At 54.6% G+C, this 21,696-nt stretch overlaps 7 protein-coding genes across 7 annotated transcripts; 5 read left to right on the plus strand and 2 right to left on the minus strand.

Moving 5' to 3' along the window:
* Positions 1-1,533: 1,533 nt before the first annotated feature.
* PFLUO_LOCUS7490 (uncharacterized protein) lies at positions 1,534-5,409 on the plus strand (the record flags this gene model as incomplete). The annotated part of the gene is made up of 2 exons (XM_073785140.1): positions 1,534-1,558; positions 1,613-5,409. 2 exons carry the CDS (start codon positions 1,534-1,536, stop codon positions 5,407-5,409), a joined length of 3,822 nt encoding a protein of 1,273 aa, XP_073641525.1.
* Positions 5,410-6,600: 1,191 nt separating this feature from the next.
* Positions 6,601-9,468, plus strand: PFLUO_LOCUS7491 (uncharacterized protein; the record flags this gene model as incomplete). The annotated part of the gene is made up of 2 exons (XM_073785141.1): positions 6,601-6,820; positions 6,908-9,468. 2 exons carry the CDS (start codon positions 6,601-6,603, stop codon positions 9,466-9,468), a joined length of 2,781 nt encoding a protein of 926 aa, XP_073641526.1.
* Positions 9,469-9,971: 503 nt separating this feature from the next.
* PFLUO_LOCUS7492 (uncharacterized protein) lies at positions 9,972-12,017 on the minus strand (the record flags this gene model as incomplete). Its single annotated transcript, XM_073785142.1, has 1 exon — positions 9,972-12,017. One exon carries the CDS (start codon positions 12,015-12,017, stop codon positions 9,972-9,974), a length of 2,046 nt encoding a protein of 681 aa, XP_073641527.1.
* A 213-nt stretch (positions 12,018-12,230) lies between these two features.
* On the plus strand, positions 12,231-13,087 carry PFLUO_LOCUS7493 (ribosome biosynthesis protein nip7; the record flags this gene model as incomplete). The annotated part of the gene is made up of 6 exons (XM_073785143.1): positions 12,231-12,262; positions 12,318-12,528; positions 12,585-12,782; positions 12,850-12,916; positions 12,973-13,007; positions 13,064-13,087. The coding sequence occupies 6 exons, from the start codon at positions 12,231-12,233 to the stop codon at positions 13,085-13,087; spliced, it is 567 nt and encodes a 188-aa protein (XP_073641528.1).
* A 430-nt stretch (positions 13,088-13,517) lies between these two features.
* PFLUO_LOCUS7494 (Scaffold-type E3 ligase) lies at positions 13,518-14,707 on the plus strand (the record flags this gene model as incomplete). Its single annotated transcript, XM_073785145.1, has 5 exons — positions 13,518-13,601; positions 13,705-13,748; positions 13,907-13,980; positions 14,029-14,203; positions 14,272-14,707. 5 exons carry the CDS (start codon positions 13,518-13,520, stop codon positions 14,705-14,707), a joined length of 813 nt encoding a protein of 270 aa, XP_073641529.1.
* Positions 14,708-15,168: 461 nt separating this feature from the next.
* On the minus strand, positions 15,169-16,018 carry PFLUO_LOCUS7495 (uncharacterized protein; the record flags this gene model as incomplete). The annotated part of the gene is made up of 3 exons (XM_073785146.1): positions 15,169-15,489; positions 15,551-15,826; positions 15,899-16,018. The coding sequence occupies 3 exons, from the start codon at positions 16,016-16,018 to the stop codon at positions 15,169-15,171; spliced, it is 717 nt and encodes a 238-aa protein (XP_073641530.1).
* Positions 16,019-17,154: 1,136 nt separating this feature from the next.
* PFLUO_LOCUS7496 (uncharacterized protein) lies at positions 17,155-21,474 on the plus strand (the record flags this gene model as incomplete). Its single annotated transcript, XM_073785147.1, has 1 exon — positions 17,155-21,474. One exon carries the CDS (start codon positions 17,155-17,157, stop codon positions 21,472-21,474), a length of 4,320 nt encoding a protein of 1,439 aa, XP_073641531.1.
* Between the last annotated feature and the right edge of the window lie 222 nt (positions 21,475-21,696).

Consider the following 21,696-nt stretch of genomic DNA (forward strand, 5'->3'; position numbering starts at 1 on the left):
TGGGAGTATTACGAGAACTTATATCGACAAAAAGATCAGTCTCTTGTTCGGGTCTCGGTACATCATGCGCCACGCTCTGGCCAATCGGTCGCCAGATTTGCTCTACTCCGCATTGGCCGCATGAACGCCTAGCTGGCCTTACTCTATACTTGGTGAAGAGATGCAAATCTACGCTATCATTATGAAGCTTGCTATTATGCTTCGTAAAGAGATGAAGACATGAAAAGCCACTTTAGTTGCCGTTATGAAGCTTGCTGTATAAGAGAATATCAATACGAATGTGTCGCTCCCCCGTCCTGTGCTGACGTATTGGCATGTGTGTCTGAGTACCTCTGGGTTCGGGTATGAGGCGATTTACCTGCTAGATCGTGCGTGTGAGCAGATTCATCATGTTACACTAAATCGTTTCGTCGCATGGACTCTGTAGTATCTATGCAACGGAGTTCTTCCCATCTGGCACATCCTCCACAACGGGGCTGCTCCTCGTGCTCGACCAAACTACGAAGACGGTCACTCAATAGCGCCGACTGTGGGATTGTGTACTGATCGTGTACTCCCCATCACAGCTCAGCTACCAGAACCTGTCACACGGCCCTTCGCCAAAATTGAAGAGTGCGACGAGTCAGACGCATGTGTGCTCCGCGCACGATTCCGGTACGATCAGCTCATGATGTCCTACCGCGCATTCCGGTATGGCTGGAGCGGACGTCCGAATGAGGCATCGAGCTCTATGCCTGTTGGGCCGACAACAAAAGCCAGGGTGAGGTTCGGGGCACTTGCCAGATGGGATGGGGCGACGGATGTTTGGGCGTGGGAGGTCTGTTTAGGCAGCGAGATCGACCGGACGCATGCGCCTAATGCTGCGCGCAATGGGTTTTAAGACGCAGATCCGAGTGGCGCAGAGCGGAACGCATGCCATGGTCTGGCGGTTGGGAATTCGGGGCATCACGTTCAGTCCCCGGTGGTTGAGGTCAAGAGGTATTAGTTCTTAGTTGATGAATATTCGGTACTAGGCGCTGTACTAATGTAGTTAATTGGATGGTGGGGTGTATTGGCGCTCGGGTGACAGTGGGCAGCCATTGGGCACGGCAGCTTAGGGCGGGAACTAGCTTCACTAGCATGGGAGTTAGCGCCTCCTAGACTTTTTCTTCAAAGATTGATCACGGATTTTATTCTTGCAATATGGGTGTGAGTGAGTGTATGAGACCAAATATGGCAGTCGTAACTATAGGCCATGTAGGTCGTCATAACTATAACTAGTTCAAGTCCTCTCACGGTAGTTATCCATGGAGTACCAAGTATGTCGTACGACGGATAAGTAGCTCACCGCATGTTGGAGATCAGCAGGTTAGCACGAGTTGATCACTGTGCCAACTCGCTGCCCCACCTGTAGTGAGCTCTAAACAGTGTTATCCTCAGTCTTTTCTCTCTCTTCCTCCCCGTCCATCCCGGTCTGCTTTGCTGGTCAAGTTGCCACTCTTCTTTAATCTACCTCCTCCTCACGACTGTAACGATTTGACGAACTCCACGATCATGGCCGCTGCTACAATCCATAATGGTACTTCTCCCTCCATCCATTTCCCAGTCAATCAATACTAACCACCACCTCCAGTTCCTGTTGACGAGACCCTGCCCAGAGACCCCGTCTCGGTCGAGCAGCTGCACGCCAACCCTGTGCTGGTAGAGGAGAAACCCAGCTTCAACGGTGATGTCGCTGCTACGGAGTCCATCCTAAGTGAGAAGACCGCCGAGGCAGAGCCCGAAGCAGAACCTGCGGGCACAGAAATGCAGGAGCAGACTCTCGTGCCAGAGCAGACCCACGAGGCTGCTGCAGAACCAGCCCAGGATGAACAACCTGCGGACGCCACTCCACAAGAGCCCGAGTCAGAGCAACATGCAGCGGACCCAAGTCCCGAACAAGAACCTTCCACCGTTGCAGCAGACACGGAGCAGACGTTGGAAGAACCAACTGTTGAAGACCCCGCTACGACAGACGATGTCCCGGAAGCTGCTGCTGCTGTTCCCGATGCTTCGAATGAAGTGGATCAACCCGACTCTGCAGTAGCAGGTGACGAGACCATCCACGCAGACGAATTTGTTCCAGAGGTTGAAGCCGAGAAAACTGCAGAGGAGCCTGTCGTTGAGAGTCAAGCTGCCGAACCAGTCGCGGAGGAATTTGAGACTACAAAGGAGCAGGCTCCAGAGACTCCAGCGGCTGAAGAAACGTCCACCGAACCAGCTGCTGAGGCAACTGAACACCCTGCGGCAGAACCCACCGCTGGTGAGCTACAGGCCGAGGAGACAACTGACTCTGCCAATGAGCCGATGGAGGAACCTGCCCAGGAGCCAGCTGTCGAGACTACTACGGAAGCCGATCCAGAGCCTTTGGAGGATAACACTACATCCGAGCCAGCTACGGAGGCACCAATCGCTGATGCAACCCCAGCTGAAGAGTCCAAGTCAGAGGAGCTCGCCTCCGAGGCTACTACGGAACCAGCCACGCAAGAAACCTCAGACCCAGTCGCTGAATCTTCTACTGAACAGCCTGCTGCTGATGAAGAAACCCCCAAGCCTGCAGAGGAGCCTTCTGTGAACGAGACAGTCGAAGAGCCTGCCACTAATGTTTCGAGTGAGGGCGCCGAAGAGAAGATTACCGACGAGCCTACTGAGCCCCCTACGGAGAAACCGGCCCCTGGCGTTTCCAACGAAGGTGTTGAAGAGACGACTGTCAAGGAGGAGCAAGCCGAACAACCGGCTGAAGAGCCGGCTTCTGTTGTTCCTCATGACGCTACTGAGGAGCACGCTGTCGCTGGATCTGCCACGGAACACGTTGAGGAGACAGCAAATGAGGAGGATACGACCTCTAAGGCTGCTCCTACTGAGCCAGTGCAGGAGCCTAGTGCTGAAGTTCCGGTAGAACAACCTGCTACCGAAGAGCCTGCCTCTGCTGCCGAACCTGCTGCTGCCAAAGAGCCTGCTATCGAAGAACCTGCTGCTGCCAAAGAGCCTGCCATCGAAGAGCCTGCCGTTGAAGAACCCGCCATTGAGCAACCTGCTATCGAAGAGTCTGCTCCTGCTGCCGATCCTGCCCCTGTTGAAGAACCTGCTGCTGTGGAAGAACCTGCTGCTGTGGAAGAACCTGCTGCTGTGGAAGAACCTGCTGCTGTGGAAGAACCTGCTGCTGTGGAAGAACCTGCGGCTGTCGAAGAGCCTGCCGCCGAAGAGCCTGCTATCGAAGAACCTGCTGCTGCCAAAGAGCCTGCCATCGAAGAGCCTGCCGTTGAAGAACCCGCCATTGAGCAACCTGCTATCGAAGAGTCTGCTCCTGCTGCCGATCCTGCCCCTGTTGAAGAACCTGCTGCTGTGGAAGAACCTGCTGCTGTGGAAGAACCTGTTCCTGCCGAAGAACCTGTTTTTGCTGAAGAGCCCGCTGCTGTTGAAGAACCTGCGGCGACTGAAGGTCCTACTACTGGGGATGCTTCTGCTGCTCCTGAAGCTACGGAAACTACAAGCACTGAACAAGAGAGCGCCCCTGCTCCCACCGAGCCGCCTACTGTCGACGAAGCGGTACCTGAAGAGTCTGCGAAGGATATGACGGTTGAGGAGCCCGCTGCAGTGAGCGAAGACGCCGCGGCCACGGAGGAGCCCTTCTCTGAGCAGCCCGCTACGACTGAAAATACAACTGAAGATACGGCCACTCCCGCTATTGAGGAGCCCTCCGCCAAGACACAAGCCGAACCCGTCGTGGATTCTACCAAGGAGATCCCTGCTGATGAGCCCGCTGCCGAACCTTCTACCCAGGATGAAACCCCGGCTGAAACTTCCACAGAGGAGGCCGAAAAGGAGGCCGTCATGGAGTCGACTGAGGACAAGCCAATAGAAGCTGAACCCGCTGCTGCGGAGTCGACTGCTGAAGAAACTGCTCCACCAGTTGAGGAGGTATTTGTCGAACAAACTACCACCGAGGAGCCGGCTCCTGCGACTGAACCAGCCTCCGAGGCACCAGCTGTTGAGGACCCTCCTATTGAGCAAGCTCCGGAAGTTTCGCCAACGACGGAGCAAACCGCAGAGGTCAACACTGCTTCAGAGGAACCTGTTGAGGAAGCACAGCCCGAGCCTGCGGTTGAGTCGACTGCTGTAGCGGAGACCGCTGAGAGGCAGGCTGCTGAGGAGGAAACTCATGAAACTCCAGTCATTGATGAACCTGTGCCTGAAGATCCTGCTACCGAAGTTGACCAATCTACTTCTGAGCCACCGGCTGAATATCCTATTTTGGAGGAACCTGCGACTCCAGAGCCTGTGCCCGAGGTTTCTGCCCCAGTCGAGCAGCCTATTACAGATGGAGCCACTGATCCAGCTGCTGATGACACTCCCGCCGAGGCGCCTGCTGCGACGGAGTCCGTCGCCGACAAGCCTGTCCAAGATGTGACCCCGGCAGTTGAGGAACCTGTTCAGGAAGAATCTGCTGCGGAGAACGCCGTTGTTGCAGAGAGGGTGGTTAACGAGCCTGTATCTGAACCTGCCGCCGAAGCTGCTACTACCACCACCGACGATGCAGAGCCTCAGCAGACAGATGAAACGATGCAGGCCGAGATACCCTCTGAGCCAGCCGTGATTGAAGCTGAACCTGAGAGCAAAGAAGTGCCTCAAGAGGCGGAAGTGGGTACTACAGATGAACCTGCTCAACCCGAGGCTCAGCCCGAACAGGCTTCTGAGCCTGAACCCACCGAGGAGCCTTCTCAGCAGGAAGAGCACAATGATGTTGTGAAAGATCATGCGCTCACCCCGGAGATCCTCGGGGCTGGTGTTGCAGCTGCAGCCGGTGTTGCTGCTGTTGGGGTGCTGTCTGCATCGAAGGAACCCGAGGCAGTGGCGCCTGCAGAAGAAGTGCAGGCCTCCAAGACAGCAGAGCTGGCTAGTGAGGCCGATGACAAGGAGGCCGAGACCAAGGCTCCAGCAACGGAGGCGCAGCCTGAAGACTGTAAGACAACGCCGTTCCTCTTGAACCGCTCCTCTGTTCTGTCTTTGGATGCTGATCCGGTTCTTGCAGCCCTCGCAGGTGACCGCGACGCCCTCCTCCGAAAGCTCAACGTCCCCTCAACGGACCAGCTCGCCACCGCAGCCAGCACTAGTGAAGAGCAACCATCGACTAGCAAGAAGGCCCGCGTCGAAACTGCCAGCCCAGAAGTAGCCGAAGAACCTGAGGCTTCCACCAGCAAGTCCGCGGCCGCGGCCGGTAAGACTGATGAAGATGCTCGTCCCACGAGCCAGAACCGGTCAGTGACTGCTGTTTCTCTGAATAATGCACCTGACAGCTGGCTCAAGGCGATCTGGCGCAACGTTTTTGTCAACTTCTTTGGTGCCATTTTTGCGCCCTTCCGCCGTCGCGGAAAGGGCAGCAAGAAATAAAGAGGTCGCCTTCCCCTTGAGCCTTGGTCTTTCACCCCTGGTGCTGGACTTTGAGAGACGCGAGATCCATCTATATTGTTGCCTTCCGTTTCCCAGGAACAGTACTAACATAATCTGATTCGACCAGGTCCTCGTTCTGGATCGCCTTGATTGTGGCTATACTTGCGCTGCTGTGGCGCATTTATATCTGATTTATCACAATTCTCGGGACACCTACAATCGGTGTGTACCCCCGGGAGCAAAAGCCCAAAAAAAATCCCCCCTCTTCTCCCACGTTCAGAATGTTCTACCCACGCATGATTCCCCTGTATTTGATATCTGCGTCCGTTTTTTCTGTTTTATGATTTCCCTTTTGCGTCAAGTCTGCTGTTTTTGTTGTTTTTGATTTTGATTTTTCTATGTTTCCTTATGGTTTGATGATTTTCTTATGTCTGTCGTCTCCCAATCATGTTGCTGGTGCGTTCAAGATCCAACCTCGTTTTTGAGATTGTGTTGGTTCTTGATATTTCTCTCCAGGATGTGTGTAATGATACTTATGACGATGACCTAATGGATGACTTTACTTTATTTTATTCTTCCTGACCGTGTAGCTGGTATCGAATATTTCCAGAACGACAGGTCATATTGATCAGGAATGTCTTCTGGTGTGATAAATAGCATTCTTCCCTTGGTATATAGGATATCTCATGGACACCATCTGAATTCATGGCTCGTATCAAGACCACAACCTGGCAAATTTCGTAGAGCAAATATCACGGAGCCGTCAGTATTCTGTATTGCTGAGGTAGCATGTTGCAAAACACACCATATTCATAGCCAAGCCCTGAACCCAATATCGTCAATAGGAAAAGTATGGTGCACTCAGTAGTTATAATCAGATTCTATTCAAAAGGATATGTAGAGATACGTGAAACACGTAAGAATGGTCTGAATTGTGAAAAATGCGTTATTGTTGGTCTACCAGTGAATCTTGCCTGGCAGGCAACGCATAAACAGAGCTCAACTTCTGTCTCTAGGACTTCAGCACCTTCTTCTCTTTCTCTCTCACTATCCTAACTCTTTCTTCATCATCTCTACAAACCTCTTCACCTTCTCTCTCATCACTGCTCGCTCTGCGTATCTCACCCCTTTCTCCTCTTCGAAACCTTTCTTGATCTTGCACCTGATATCTCTTCCGTCCTCACCTGCACGATGGAAAACAAGAAGCCCGCTCAGATTAAGGCCTCTGACAACCCTTCTTTCTACATCAACAACCCCTACTTCCCTGCTATCCAGAGTCCCTCATCTCCTGGACTGGGAACTCCCTCCATATCCTCTTCTGATATCCATCCCCCACGCATTCAGCCTGGCAATGCTTTCGCCCAGATGAAGGCCAAGGAACTCGAATATCTGGCTGCTGGGAAAGGTCCTGGTAAGTTTGCAAGTAGCTTTTCCGTCTCTCTCTTCGTATAAGAGACCACATACATATCAAAATACAACTGCTGATCCAGGATAACAGCCAGCTCAGACTCACCCATGCCCAAGCGCCCGAGTGTTGCCCGCGCAGATTCGAGTCTGGACTATGACAAGGAGCTGGCTCTGCCCATGCCCAAGCCGTGCTGTTTCGGGCCTGAGCCGACCTCCCCAACTTTGCGCCATGCAGAGGAGGCCAGTCCGTCACCCAGCAGGCCACATCTGCTGAAGAAGCGCGCCGTTACAGACCCACCTCACATTCACGAAGCTGCTAGCCCTGACAAGTCCGGTCACAGTGCCGGCGAGGGCAAGAAAAGGTCTAAGCTGGATCTTATCAAGTCGAAGCTCAGTTTCAAGGACCTCCGCAAGGAGTGTGCGAAAGACTCGCCGCTGCCTGCTCGTGTTTCTGTCGTGTCCTCGACTGCCAGCCCCAACCTCATGGCTCGGCGCTCAGTGACTACCATGGGCATTACACCTCCTGCAGCCAATATTCGCAGCCCCAGGTCCCTGCCGCAGCGTCCAATCGAGGCGAATAAGTCTGTCATCAGAACGAGCAGCCCGTCAAATCATTCGTCTCTCTTTGCTGTTGCACGAAGCAGGGTTCCTCTGCCACCCTCTGGAACATTCTCATATGCGCAGGGCACTATGGCCCCCGTCAGGACCTCGAATCTGTACAAAGATACCACTGCAATCTCGGAACTGGCCCCTTCGGATGTTGCTGCCAAGGACGAAAGTATTTCTCCCGTGGCATCAATACCCATCCCGGCTCCAAAGATGCGTCCAGATATTGTCGTCACATGCCCCAGCTTCGACCGACTGTCTTCGCAGTCGAAAGTGCGCACCCCTCCCACCCCAGATGTTCCCTGGCTGCCTGAATATCCGGAAACCGGTGACTCGCCTCCCAACATCGGTGACCTTGCTGAAGGTCGCGGCAAAGTCAAGTATCTTCCCGCCAGCTGGTTGGAGAGGTCGGACAAGAAACCCAAAAGACCTAGGAGGCCCCCGACACCTACTCCGGGACCGGAGGCTTCGGCCCAACGTCCAGTTCCAAGTGCATACAGCAGCAAGGATGAGCTGCCGGTGACCACTCTCCCAGACTACCTGCCTTCATTTCAAGAGCGGCTTCAAAAAGCCAACATGCCGTTGGGGCGGCCCATTCCTGCTGAGATTCAGAACCGCAGCACAGTTATGCAGGTTGAAGAGATTGTGGAAATCGTCCGCACGATCCAGAAGCAGACGGATGTTGGCATCAACACAATCAGCAAGAAGCTCGAGGATCTATCTTCCTGGATTGGAGAGCAACTCCAGAATCAGATCGACAGCATTGCTGATCTCGCACGGGCCAAATCCGATCTCTTTGCCAAGCAGTGTGAGATCTCGCGAGAGATGATGAAGTTCCAGCTGGACATGCGTCTGGAGATTGGGGTGATGGAGCGGCGGTTTAACGTGTTCGAGATGAAGATGCTCGACGAGCTGCAGGGCGAAATCCGAGCTCTGGCGCGGTCCTACGAGGAACTCAATAACAAGACCGAGACTCTCATCGCGAAGCACTCTTCTAATGACAATCAGCGGTTCATCGAATACCACCAGCAGAAGAACGCAGAAATAGAGGGTGAGATAGCTCAGATGAAGGCAAAGCAGGAGAAGAGGGCCGCTGAAACGACCACAAAGGCACTCGTTCAGCGTGACAGAGAATCCAGCTCTGGGGGCATGGAACCCTTGATCAAACCCATTGCTATCAAGCCTGTCTCTGCCCCTAGCTCGCCCGTCCCCGGCAAGCCTGGTGGCACTCGCCTCCCATCGACAGAGACAAAAGGGAGCATTCCTCTGCCACGCAACATCTCTATGTCCAAGAAGAGCCCTCGCACTATCGACAACGCGCTGGAAACCAAGGACAAACATTCTCCCAAGCACGGTAGCAGCGAGGACGCAAAGAAATGGTTCGGACTTCGTCGTCGCCGTCAGGCAAGCGACAGCTCGACCAGCGGCAACAAGTTCTCCTGGTCATCCCGTCGCTCGAGCACGAAAGAAGACATCTCTTCCCCGGAAGGTGACAATAACACCTCTAACGAACTTCGAACATCTAGCTCCTCCACGCCGCCTATCCCTCCGATCCCGCGCTCCATCATCATCAACCGCGTCGTCGACGACATCAATCGCAGCAGCAATACCACCACGCCTAGCAACATCCACCCTGCCCTGCGCAGTCCCGATGAGCAGGCTATCATGCGTGAGCGACAGATCAAGGCTCGACAGGAGCAGGAGCAGAAGGAAGACGACATGGTCTCTGATGTCTCGGGTACCGGGCTTGCTGCTGCTGCTCCTCTTTCTTCCCAGCCAGAGACCACTTCTAATCCTGCGGGTATATCAGCTCGACCTCAGTTCTCTCGAGAGGGTTCTTCATCAAGCCAGCATGTGGTGCCGACCACTGCGCAGAGTTTCTCAACGGCTGCAAGCTTCCACTCCGCTCTTCCTCCTTACACTGCACCGTCGAGCGAAGATGAGCCTGAGGTGCCGCTTCTTTCGGATCATCAGTGGGAGGGACAGGGATGGGATAAGGGATCGGGACATGGGTCTCGCTCAACTGCTGGCGATGAGCTTCGCTAGTTTCTTTGGGGTCTGGCGTTTGAGGTGTTGGCGTTCTGGGTTTTTCTTTGTTTCTCACGCTCGTCTTTTCATTGCAGGTTGTGTTGCGGTGTCTGGACTCTTGCTTTTTTTTCTTTTTCTTTCTGGTGTGGGCTTTTTCAATTTCCCAGCTTCGGGTTAGATGTGATGGATACACAGACAAGTTATCCAAGGCCATTATGAAGGGATGCTTGGATGTGTCAGCCTCTCGTTCTCGTTTTGCACAAGCTGGAGGGAAGATTGTGGGGTTTGAGTTACACTGCAGATGGCCAGGGAAGATGAATTTCGGTGACTTGTTGATTGCTCTGGTGGGGGAATTGAGGTCGTCGACGAGATGTAGAGTTGAACTAGCTTGCGATATCAATGTGATGAAATATGTATGTGAAACGCTTTTATCAATTCCAATTCTTCTAGGGAAAGGGTATAGGTACGGGAAAATGTCCTCATAAGATGAAGTAGGTATATGACAATGGCAAAAAAAGTATTTACTTAGAGGTAGCCAGGATCTTCTCAATCTCCAGCGCGGCATCGCGCACCTGCGGGCAGTAATGCTGGCGTAACAACTCGCCTTCCCACACCGACCCAGCGAAGACATTCGTGGCGTCCACATCTGTGGCATAGGCATTGAACACGCCGTCCCCCTTGCGCTCTTCCGTATACCACAGCGACGAGATGCGGCGGGCATTGTGCTTCGACACCTGGCTCATTAGGGCGAGGGTAGCCATGGCAGATTTCTCAGGCAGCTGGAGCGAGGTCGTCATGAGTCGTTTGGCGAAGCTGGCTAGTCGGCTCGCGGGCGGGAGGCCGTGGGCGCGGGAGATGAGAGTGGACTGCAGGCACCGCAGGAGAAGAACCATGGGTGTCTGGAAGTTGACTTTGTTCTTTGAGCGAGGCTGTGTCTGGTCTTCCGAGGTATTCGGGTCCGGAAGCCGGAGAGCGGTGTTGGGGTTGAATTCGACTTCTGGGTTTGTAGAGAGGGCGTACAGGGATCGGTAGAGGTGCTTGACGAAGAAGCTGAGGTCCAGGTGGAGGGTTGCCGCGGCTTTGCTGGCGTCTTGGCCTTCGAGCAAGGCAAAAGCAGTCACGGTGCAAAGAAGGATTGCACGGCGAGCATCACGCGCAGCGGTTTCGGAGACTTCGGTGCTGTCTTCTTCGGCTTCTTCGTCGATGTCTTCGCCCATTTCGGTGCGTTCTGCATGTCCGATAAGATCCTTCAGGGCCTCGAGAAGATCACCGAAAAAGTCTTGGTTGATCAGACGCGCGTATTTGGCCAACCCCTCCAGTACCGGTCCCATCAGAGTGGGAATGCGTGCTTTCAGGATGCGGAAGTAGACGCCAAACACCAGTTTCAACGTCTCAGCCTGGTTCTTCTCCCTCTCTTCGTGCGAAACCACTGCATCCGCCTGCTTCATGTCCTTCTCCACCACCTTGCGCTCCTTTTCAACCTTGCGCTCCCGCTTCGTCCGGAATTCCCGTTTCTGCTTCTGCTTCTTGCCGCCGATTGTCTCTTCCGTCTCGCGATCGACCCGGTCTTGCGAGCCTTTCATGGCAAACTCACCGAGCAAACGCAGATGAAGGAAAGTGTCCAGAACGCTCTCGTGGATGCGGAAGTCTCGAGCTTTCAGCATCTTGGCAAGGAGGCGGACCGCTTCAAGTGAGACAACGCCATCGGAATCCTTGTGGAAAACATCCTCCAGAGTCTCACGGCACTTGACAAAATCGGCATCCACCTGCCTTCTGGCAAGGCGGTTCACGATGATCTTGAGCAGCTCACTGCGAAAATTGAAATGCGGCACAGCCAAGAGCATGTTACAGGCGCAGTTGATGGCGATGCTTTTCAACCCAGCATCTACATCCGTATTTCCGCCCTTGGCGGGCTTGGTGAGCACCACTAGCTTTTGAACATAGGCCTTGTACCCGGATACAAGAGACTGCTCGTAGTTCCGCAATTTTCGCACATCCTTTGAGACCTTCGCCGTCATGTCTTCTTCACTGAGTGGCCGAATGCGATAGCCCGGAATAACATCCTTGTAGACCGCGCCCTGGGCTGCCAATGCCAGCTTTTTCACCGTGACCGGTGAGTCCTCCTTCTCCACCATTTCCGCCATAGTCTTGAACAGCGCGGTATGCTCCTCTGGATCCTCATTGATGAGAGTGGCCAAGCGTGCGAGTTCTTCCTTGGCCTGCACAATCTGCACCTTCAATGGAATCTTGGGTTTGACCTCCTCGACCTCATCCTCGTCTCCGGATGCATCTTCCATCTCGTCATCATCCGTGCCGAGAAAGCTGTCGGTGTCTTCCGCGGGGTCTTCCTGTTCGGCCACATTGTGCACAAAGCCCTCGGAGGTCTTGATCGGGAGTCGCGTGCGCTCGTTGTCTTTCTTGTTCGTCTTGCGCGGGCGGCGTTCGTAGTCCTGCTCAAGATCCCACTCGCTGGCGCGGGTGTTGAAATCATCGGTGTTTTGTGATGACTTTTCCTCGTCGCCAGGAGGACTGAGACGTCTCCTTTTAACAGTCGGGCCGCGCGCCATGGTGTGTGTGGGAGTCTTAATGGGTGTTGCAAAGAAGAAAAGGCGGAAACTTTTTTTTTTCTATCGGCTGGCACCGCCAAGAATTTTCTGCCGGCCCGTTCCCTGGAATTTTTTGTTAGTTTCGATAACTTCACCTTTTGCTCTTCACCCCAAGATCTTCGCAATCCTCGTCTCAATACCGATATTCGTCTGTGCTGGACGCCCTGCGACATCATGCGCAGTCTCACGGAAGAAGAAACCAAGACGTGCGGCGTGTCCCACCTTTCCCCATATGCTCTGGCTGACCGGACCGATTTGCAGACTATTCTCCAAGCTCGCCGTTTACTGCGGTCGTAGTTTAAACAATCTGATCGCACCACCGTCCGACGATGGCGCCTCGGCTGAGCGACATGTCTTCCGTCTGCAAGGCAGCCGTGTGTTCTATCTCCCGCTGAAATTGGCAAACCTGGCCGTGTCTGTCCCGCGCGCCAATCTGCTCTCGGCGGGCACGATGATCGGCAAGTTCACAAAGGTAAGCAGCCGCTCTCGGGCCTAATCTACTACCTCGAGCTAACTCCTCGTCTTTAGACCGGCAAGTTTCGCGTCAATATCACCGCTCTAGATGTCATCGCACCGCACGCACGGAACCGGGTCTGGGTCAAGAGCAACGGAGAAATGCCCTTCCTTTACGGTGGGAATCTTGTCAAAGCCCATATTGGGAGATTCTCACAGGATATGACGGAGCATGAGGGTGTCATAGTGCTGAGTGCAGACGACAAGCCACTGGTAAGTTTCATCTTTGGGTCATTGTACTGGGGTATGCGGTCCATACTGACTTGTCCCTCCTTTCTAGGGCTTTGGGGTCACAGCGAGATCGACCGCTGAAACGCGAAAGTTGGAGCCCACGGCTATTGTTGTCTGTAAGTACATCTTTGCCATCTCTCTTGCGGAGACGTGCTAATTGCGAGCGTTTTAGTCCGGCAAGCCGATGCTGGAGAATGGCTGCGTGATGTAGGTTTTGCCCATTCCCGAATCTTTATAGTCTCATAAGCTAATCAGTCCAATAGGAAGATACGCTGTTCACGACCTAGGGTGAAAAGAGCATTTTGCAGGAGTTTTGGGAGTTGCCATTTGTATCTGGTCAAAAGTACTGTTCTATCTATGTGTATACCACTATCTGCTATGCCATCAATTGAATCCAAAAACATTTCCCACTCTTCTTTGTAGTTGAGGTAACTACCACAATCTTGGGGATGTATCAGGTTTGTGAATGCCTCAGGCATTAGGATAAGTCAGCACCGTGTCGGCCTTGGCCACCGGCAGCGTCGACGATGAGGCTGCAATCCATCGGACTCGGGGCCTTCCAAGCTAACTGTTAGAGTGCCGGGACACTCTTCGCTCTTCATCTCTCTTGTTTTTCTTTTGTTCCCTCCGTCTCTCCCTGTTCCATTTGCCGGCCTCTTCCTATCGCTCTCCCCTCGCATCCCACCGGCAAGCTCAATTTCCCCAACAACCCCCACCATGCCGCCCTACTCGACCTCCCAGAAACATGCTATCGCCCAGTTTGTCGCCCTGACTCAGGCCAAGGATTCGGTTGCTGCACGAGTATGTTTGATTTTACTTTCGTTCTTTCTTTCCGGCCGTTTCGCTCTCGATTTGAGATCACGTGTCTTGAAGTGTATGACTGACGTGTTGAATGTGTATACAGTTCCTCCGGGCTGCTGGATGGAAGGTTGAGCAGGCTGTTGATGTGTAAGTTCTGTTTCCCATATTATGAATTCTTTTATCTGCCGATATCATGGTTTCCTGTGCATGTCAAACCCATACAGGACCCCAGGAGCCATGTAGTAGCCACCGCACAGAGAGCAGACAAGCCGAGAATGCCAGACAGAAACTAATTCCCATCACAGATACTATCAAGGCAACCATGCCGGCTCATCAGGCAACGCAGCCGCAATCAACAAGATCTTCGACAGTTACCGAGGTAAGTCTCATGCCTACAAGAAATATCCCAATTAACACTTCCGCGCAGATTCACCGGATGACAACCCGAATGGCATCGGCATCGAAGGCGCCATGAAATACCTGGGCGACCTGCAAGTGCAGCTGGACGAGGTAGCCTGCCTCGCCGTGGCGGAGCTGCTAAAGTGCCCATCCATGGGCGAGTTCACGCGCGACGAATTCGTGAACGGTTGGCGAGAAGTGAGGTAAGGCCAGGCGCAGGCGCACTCCCTCGCTAGAAACAACGCACCTAAAACTAACTGCCTGCGAACAGCTGCGACACACTTCCCAAAATGACCGACTACGTGCAAAAGCTGCGACTCCGCATCCCCACGGAGCCCGAGACCTTCCGGCGAGTCTACAGATTCGCTTTCCCGCTGTCGCGGATGCAAGGGCAGCGCAATTTGCAATTTGAGATCGCAATGGAGCAGTGGCGGCTGTTTTTCACACCGGACCACGGCGGCGTGCAGTGGAACACGTCGTCGACACCGTGGCTGGACTGGTGGCTTGAGTTCCTGGAGGGCCGAGGGAAGAAGCCCGTCAACAAAGATCTTTGGGAGCAGGCGGAGGTTTTTATGCGGAAGACGCGCGAGGACGAGGAATTTGGGTGGTGGAGTCCCGATGGGGCGTGGCCGGGGGCATTGGATGATTTTGTGAGCTGGGTCACGGCGAAGAGGGGGAAGGAAGGGTCTGAGATGGAGCTGGAGTGATTTTTAATTATCCATAAGAAGAGCCGAATGATGATAACGATGATGATGATTGAGATGGGTGAGAATCGACCTATGCATTTTTACTCCTTACAGAAAATTACGGACATAGCACAAGAACAGCTGCATCATTGACCAGGTTGTCTTTCCTGTCTCTCTCTCTAGCAACTACTCTATAGGCAGGAAGAGAGGCAGAGAGAGACGATCAGCACAGCCGGTAAGAAGAGTTCAGCATTATGTTCAGCAGCAGAACATGGGAAATACATGGGAGAGCAGGCCATTCATCATAAATTTAGAAGAGAGCAAAAATCAGACAGGTATCTGCGGCATGCCTAAAATGCCCGGAATGTATACAGGGGGAAGATAAAGACTCAAACACCGAGAGAAAAAGGTACAAAAGGAAAACAGGTCCGGACGATATTTTGGCCCGTCTGGTCCTGTGGTCGCGACTGGAATCCTTCTTACTAAGGGTTGTAGTCGCGCTTCTCGTAGTCGCCGCCGCGGCGGTCGTTGTAGCGCTTGCGCAGGGCTTCGAGGCGCTTCTTCTTGGTGTGGGTGTTGACGTAGGTGCCGATAAAGAAGCCGACGATGTTGAAGAACGGCACCCAGGTGTGTTCGGGGAGGAACTTCTGGGCAAAGGCCAGAGCAATGGGCGAGGTAACCCAGCTCACCTTCATGACGGGCAGGAAGCCGGCCTTGACGGTGGCGCGGACCTGGTGGATGGTGCGCGCGCCGGCGATGACGGCCATCGAGCACAGGTAGACAGTGTTCTGGATCGGGGCGGTCTGTGGGGATGGCGGTCAGCATTTCCCTTTTGTGGAGAGAGAGGGGGGGTTTAACACGTACAATCAGATTGCTGACGAGAATCTGCAGAATCTTGGCCTTCAGACTCGTCCGGCCGGCAAAGAGCTTCTGGAGGATGCCGATGAGGACATGGCCCAGCGGCGCGGCGATGAACATGCCGTACAGCGACATCTTGGGCACGCGCGAGCTGAAGTAGTGGCCGTGCTTGCCGACATCGTGCGCGATCCATGAGGCCAGCAATTCCTGCAGACCGGAGAGCACACCGGAGGTGAGCATCTTGGTGCGCAGTGGGTTCTTCTGCAGCTGTGCGAGGTAGGCCTACATAGTGACGATCCATTCCTCGGGTTAGACATCATTTCTCCGGGGGAATTAGAAGGGACAAGAACGTACCGCCAGATAGCCGGCCTGCGTCTTGCCTCCGGTCAAGCGCTCGCCGACGCGGTGCGCCAGGTCCTCGGGCTTTCCACCGGCGACCGTGCGGAAGGACTGCTCCTGGAATTTGACGGACATGCTGGGCTCACGGAAGGTCGACTGGGAGAGACTGGAGTACTGAAGGAGGAGTTAATATTCCGGCGAACGACTTCAGAGGAAGATTGGGCAGAGACGGTGGGGATCAGTCGGGAGACAGGGGGGCGCGTGTGTTTGTTTATGGCAGCGAACGAGTGAGAGGGGGCTGGGCTGGGCTGCACAGGAACAGCGAGAAAGCCGAGGTCCGTACGCACTTACAAGGGTACACCTCGGGAGACTATTGCTGCACCAAGTTGTACAATAGGAAAATAGCAGATGGACACGGGGTATATGTTCTCCGCAAAATGGAAACAGAAAATCCTTGGGGATTAAAAGCAGTCGGTTGCCCAGCCGGCAGATGGGGCAACGGAGGCCTGAGGCACCGGGTTGAAGGGCAGATCCCGGCGAGATCCATTGGCGGATGCTCGGGACCGCCCGACACGTATGGACGGGTGACTAATCTACCATGCGTGCTTCTTAGGAAACTGTTGTAGAGAAGGAGAATACTAATTGGGAGTAGTGGGTCATTTATCCTGGAGCAGACATAGAGACAGAGGGCGTGTTGTGTAGTGGTGGGATGTTTCGCTCGCAATATATCACTGGCAGTAGATCACTGGCAGAGGAGATGTTCTTTCACCCACTAAAAACTTCCAAGAACAAAGAACATGGGACGAAAAACAATGTCTGATTGAAATGAATCACTATCTGGAAGTCGTCTTTGTATGCTGCGTCTACAAGCAGTTCTACAATGCACAGTATACCAGATCACGGGACCACACCAACCCTACTTCTCACCTCCTGCTAGTCAATATCATGGAAATCAAAAGGATCTACAAAGAACCTACCGTTGAGCCCCATCAGCAGCTTATCTGCGTGTAGAGACATAGTATCATGGTGGCCAAGGACTCCCATTCACAACACCAGATGGGGTCGCCATATCGACAGCACAAGCATTGCTGTCGCCGACATAAGCAACTCACCATGATGCGTGCACAAGTGACACGCTGCCACTTTCTTTCTTCTGCACTTCACCCACTATCATTTCAAGCTCCATTCATCTCCCACCTTACCTGTTTCGATCCCCAATCGCACCCTCTCATCTGAATACACGTGCACAAACCCTATCTTCATTTCTCAACATGTCCGAGGACATGTGGGAGGAGTTTGAGCTGCAGGGATTTCCACCTGAGGGCCTTGAGCCTGGGGAGGAGACAAGCCCACGGACTGCAGGCTTAGAGCAGCGAGGTCCATTCCCTGCTGAGAGACTGCCCTCAGTGGACCGTATGGAAATGGACATTGCAAGTCCTAGCGTCGAAGTTGAGGAGAGTCACGGGGAGAAAGATCCCAAGGAGCAGTGTGTCGAGGAGCAGTTTGTTGAGGAGCAGTCTGACGAGGAGATGATTGACAATTCTTACATTGAGAACGTTGAAGAGAATGTTCAGCACATTGCATGCACCGGAGAAGATCAGATGCCTGAAGTTTCGCACATCGAGAACGTCGGAGAGAGTGTTCAGCACGTTGCCTGTACTGGAGAAGATGAGCAAGCCAGATCCGAAACACGAAGCTCCGCGTCAGTCAGCGACATGAAGGGGGTGAGAGGCTCGAGCAGCGACGAAGACAACGCCCGTCGCGACCACACAGACAGGGAGACGACCACTTCACCCCATCGTCATGGTCCTGGGGACCAACGCAGCGATGGCGGCGATGATGGACTGTCAGAGCTGCGAGACCTCGGCGCCGTGCTGAGTGACCATCCGATCGCGACCGAATATCGCGCCAGAAACACAAGTCAGGAGCAGCAGACGCCGCCTGAGCGCTTGCCCACGTCGAGGTTCCCCTCCAGCTTTGCAGGCCGCGAACCATGGGCGCACAGCAACCATGACTCAATTGCCCGACTAGCCACGCGGCGCGAGGACGGACAGGGCCAGCGTCGAAGGGTGTTTGGATATTCAGAGCGAGCAACGCCGCCGAGAAGGCGCACCGACACGATCGTGCAGCACATTGTCCCAAATCGCCCTATTCCAGGCTCGACGGCTCAGCAGTGCCAGGACACCGTCAGGTCCATCCGAGACCCAGGGCCCTCTCGTTACCCGGCCGCTATCTCGACTCAGCATCTTCCACAGATGTCGCCATCTCGACGCGGAAACCCAGTCCATCCCAATGCTGCTCGTCGTTCCGCACCGGTGGCCCCGGGTCGCTCTCGAGAGCCCTATAGGTTTAGGCCTTTTCCACCGCGAAGACTTGTTGTGATTCCAGAGCAAGGACCAGGTCGTCGTTCTGAAACCATGCCAATGCAGCAGCAGCGAAGACCATCCACTCTTACTGAACAGCAACGAAAGGAGTTGCGCGAAGGCACTGCGGCTCAACGCGCTGCCGCTGCCGCTGCAGCTGCTCGCCCTGAACCCGTTTCATTGCCTAGAGCTCCTGTCAGCCCTACCCCACCGCGACAGGGACCGAAACGGGTCACCTTCGGACCAGAGGTTATGGATCGTCCGCCGACTATGGCTGATCAAGACACGCAGCTTTTCGGTCCTGCTCCGTGGGCAGAACCACTGCAAGGCTTCTCCGAACGACCACTGGGCGCGGCGAGCAATTACCCAATTGCCTCGTGCGAGCCTGGAAGCAATACCGGCCCTTCTGCTCAGAAAAAGCCACTGAAAGGCATCCTCAAGCCAACGTCGGGTAAAGTGAATGTTCTCTCAACTGCACCAACCCCGACTCAGTCGGGAGACATCACGAGCCCTACTCCACGGAAAGAATCGCCGAGACGCGGCATCTTTGAGCCACAGCCGGTGCGATATCCTCTCATTGTTTCGAAAGATTCCAGGGGAAATGTGAGCGCGACTCCACCACGAGACAACATCTTCAAGCCGGAGCCGAAATCCATCGCTCGCCCGCTGACTCTCCGAAGTGACGATGTTGTTCTTGCGGACTGGGCGCCACGGCGTCACCTGCCTCGACACAATGTCTTCGCAGTCAAGCCGGAGCCAGTGGCGCGTCCCCAGATTGTCGTCAATCAGCCCAGGAAGATTGTCCGTCCTACCCCAGCGCAAGGGGTCTCTCAAGAGAGCAGAGCAATATTACTTCCGACCGTTCGTCCTCGTGGGGAGACGATCACAATCGCGGCCATTGTCGAGGTACCTTTTCCTGGCCATGATGAACTGGCCAGCCCAACGCCAGACCCAGACGATGTCAACAGCGGAGAGATCATCACCCTGAGCTTCAGAGACATCGAGCCACCTGTTCCAGAAGAGCCGTTGCGCAGTACAACGCCTCGCCCTGGAGAATTTGCTCGCGTAAAGAGTGTCTCGACTCCGCCCAGGCTCATCAGTACGCCTTCTCCTCCGGATTCCGGTTCATCGGGGAGCACGACGCCACGGCAGAGTGATTACAGCCGTGGAAATGCAGCTTCGACTACCTCGCGAACCATTGACCTGCCCATCCAACAGCCAACGCCAATATTTGCAGGTGCTCCCTTTGGCCGTACACCGATTGTCTCGCAATCCTCCACGATCATTGACCTTCCTCCTTCGGCACAGGGTCTGCTGAGAGAACAATCAACATCCTGCCCGAGAGCTGTGGCCGTTCCGCTGATCCTGGTCAGTCCGCCCACACCTGTTCCGGCCCAGGAAGGCCCGCGATGCAGCGATCAAGGGCAAATTCCCCTTATTTTCTTTCGTCCGGTGATTCATTCAGACCGACCTGGTGATGCAGGGAATGCTCCAGCTACTCCTCCGCGAAATCGACCGAAGCTGACACTGAAGACCACCAACCTGGACGACAGCGACGAAGGTGACGACGAGGGTTCGGAGGGCAGCAGCTCTGAGGGAGACAAGGACGAACACGGCGCAAATCCTACCGGTGAGCTCGGAGAGGATGATGGCTCTGACGCCGAGTATTTTGAGAAAGCAAAAGATCTTGGGATAAAGCTCCGCGGGGGACTGAACAATGACTCGCCCGTGAATGAAGCCGAGCGGCGCTCGAAAAAACGTCGTCCCTTGAATACCAATTACATCGACGAACGATTGACCTCCATCATCACTGGGGAAAAGCCTCAGAGTGATTGGGTGCCACCGTTTCCTCTCTGCTACAAGCCTCGCACGCCTCCTCCGCGAGAAGATGATGAAGAGGAAAAAGCTAGACCTCTGCCGCCGGCGGTGGTGAGAGATTTGCGGTACCGGTATCGCGCAGGGGTCATGTGTCAGCACGAGACCGTTCTGCGATTCTGGCCTACATCTCTGAGGCAAGTCTGCGACGAGTGCGGGGAGCAGACACGCCACATGTGGGTGTGCACAGCCGATACTGAAGACTGGTCTGCGTATGACCGGTCCGCGCGTCCGGAACGGAGCATTGATCAGCTCGCCCCATGGCTGATCAAGGCCATTGAAGAAGGCCATTACACGCAGGAGCAGGTCGAGACGTTTATCGAGGAGCGGTATGAAGTTCAACTGACTGCGCTGCGTGACCGAAACCGGGAGCACACTCCGCCGGACACGAGGTCGTCGGATGACTCTGGAGAAGACAGCGACGATGCCACAGAATGGTGGGAAGAAACAATGACTATCGCGGAGATGGTAGAGATCAGGAACAAGCGACATTTTCAGCGACTCGCGCAGCGACGTGCGGAGATTGAAGCAGATGTCCAGAGAACGCTGCCTTGCATGGAGATGTGGTGTCAAAAGTGCCACCCAGGCGTCGAGGAGCGCGCGCTTGGGCACATCGATGAAATCGTGATGCAGCCGTACAAACCTCCACCTGACATCCCGGAGTACCTGGACCGACCCATCAGCACGGTACGCGCGATCCTGGGACCGCAATGGAGGGAGGCCGGTGTGCTGAATCGATGGTGGCAGGACCTGGTGGCCTCGAGCCCGGTCGACCTTGAGCCTGTGTTGAACTTGGCTCATCTTCGCAATCTCGACATGGCCCAGTTCGCAAAGCTGGCACGGTGGATTCGCAATGGGATGCCGACGGAAGATCGGCTCCAGCGGGTCATCTGGTGGTTATGGGACGCTGATTGCGCAGACGAATATTTCTTCCAGAGCCTCACCAACACGCGCCTCATTCTGCCGCGCACCCTGGAGCTGGGCGACTGGGACACGGGGGACCGACAGCAGCAGCGGGTCCTGTTCACGATTTATGAGGAGATGGAGGATGACGGGGGCCAGCTGATGGAGCGGCCGGACTCTGAGTTCTGGATCGAAGATGACGAGGAATCCTTGCTGTCTGGCTTCCACGAGTACATGGCGCAGCAGATGGTCCATATGCGGGCCCACCGCAGCGGCCAGCACTACCGGCCCAGCATCATGGGCCGCGCTGGCACACGCTCACCTTCGCCCGCCCTGTTTCGCGTCAGCTCGCCGGCCCGCCCTGGTCTGGAAGACATCGAAGGTCAAGTCCTCCGACACGGCATTGATCGCCCTACCGACTATGACTCTAGCCAAGTCATGGATCGATGAACGTGAAGTGATGTGACGGTGAATGGGTGAGAGGGAGTGGTTTGCAGTGAACCAATGTATGCGTAACCATGTAAAAATGCTTGTCAAGAAGACTGTTGAATTATGTCAATGCCAAGTAGGTAACTACATCATCTGGTCGGGTCGCGCAGAAATTCCCCATTCGCATATGATATTCTGCCCTATGCGGTAAGCCCAACCTAGAACTATGGACCTCGGCATCTT

Source organism: Penicillium psychrofluorescens (genome assembly GCF_964197705.1).
Source record: "Penicillium psychrofluorescens genome assembly, chromosome: 5".
Lineage (NCBI taxonomy): Eukaryota > Fungi > Ascomycota > Eurotiomycetes > Eurotiales > Aspergillaceae > Penicillium > Penicillium psychrofluorescens.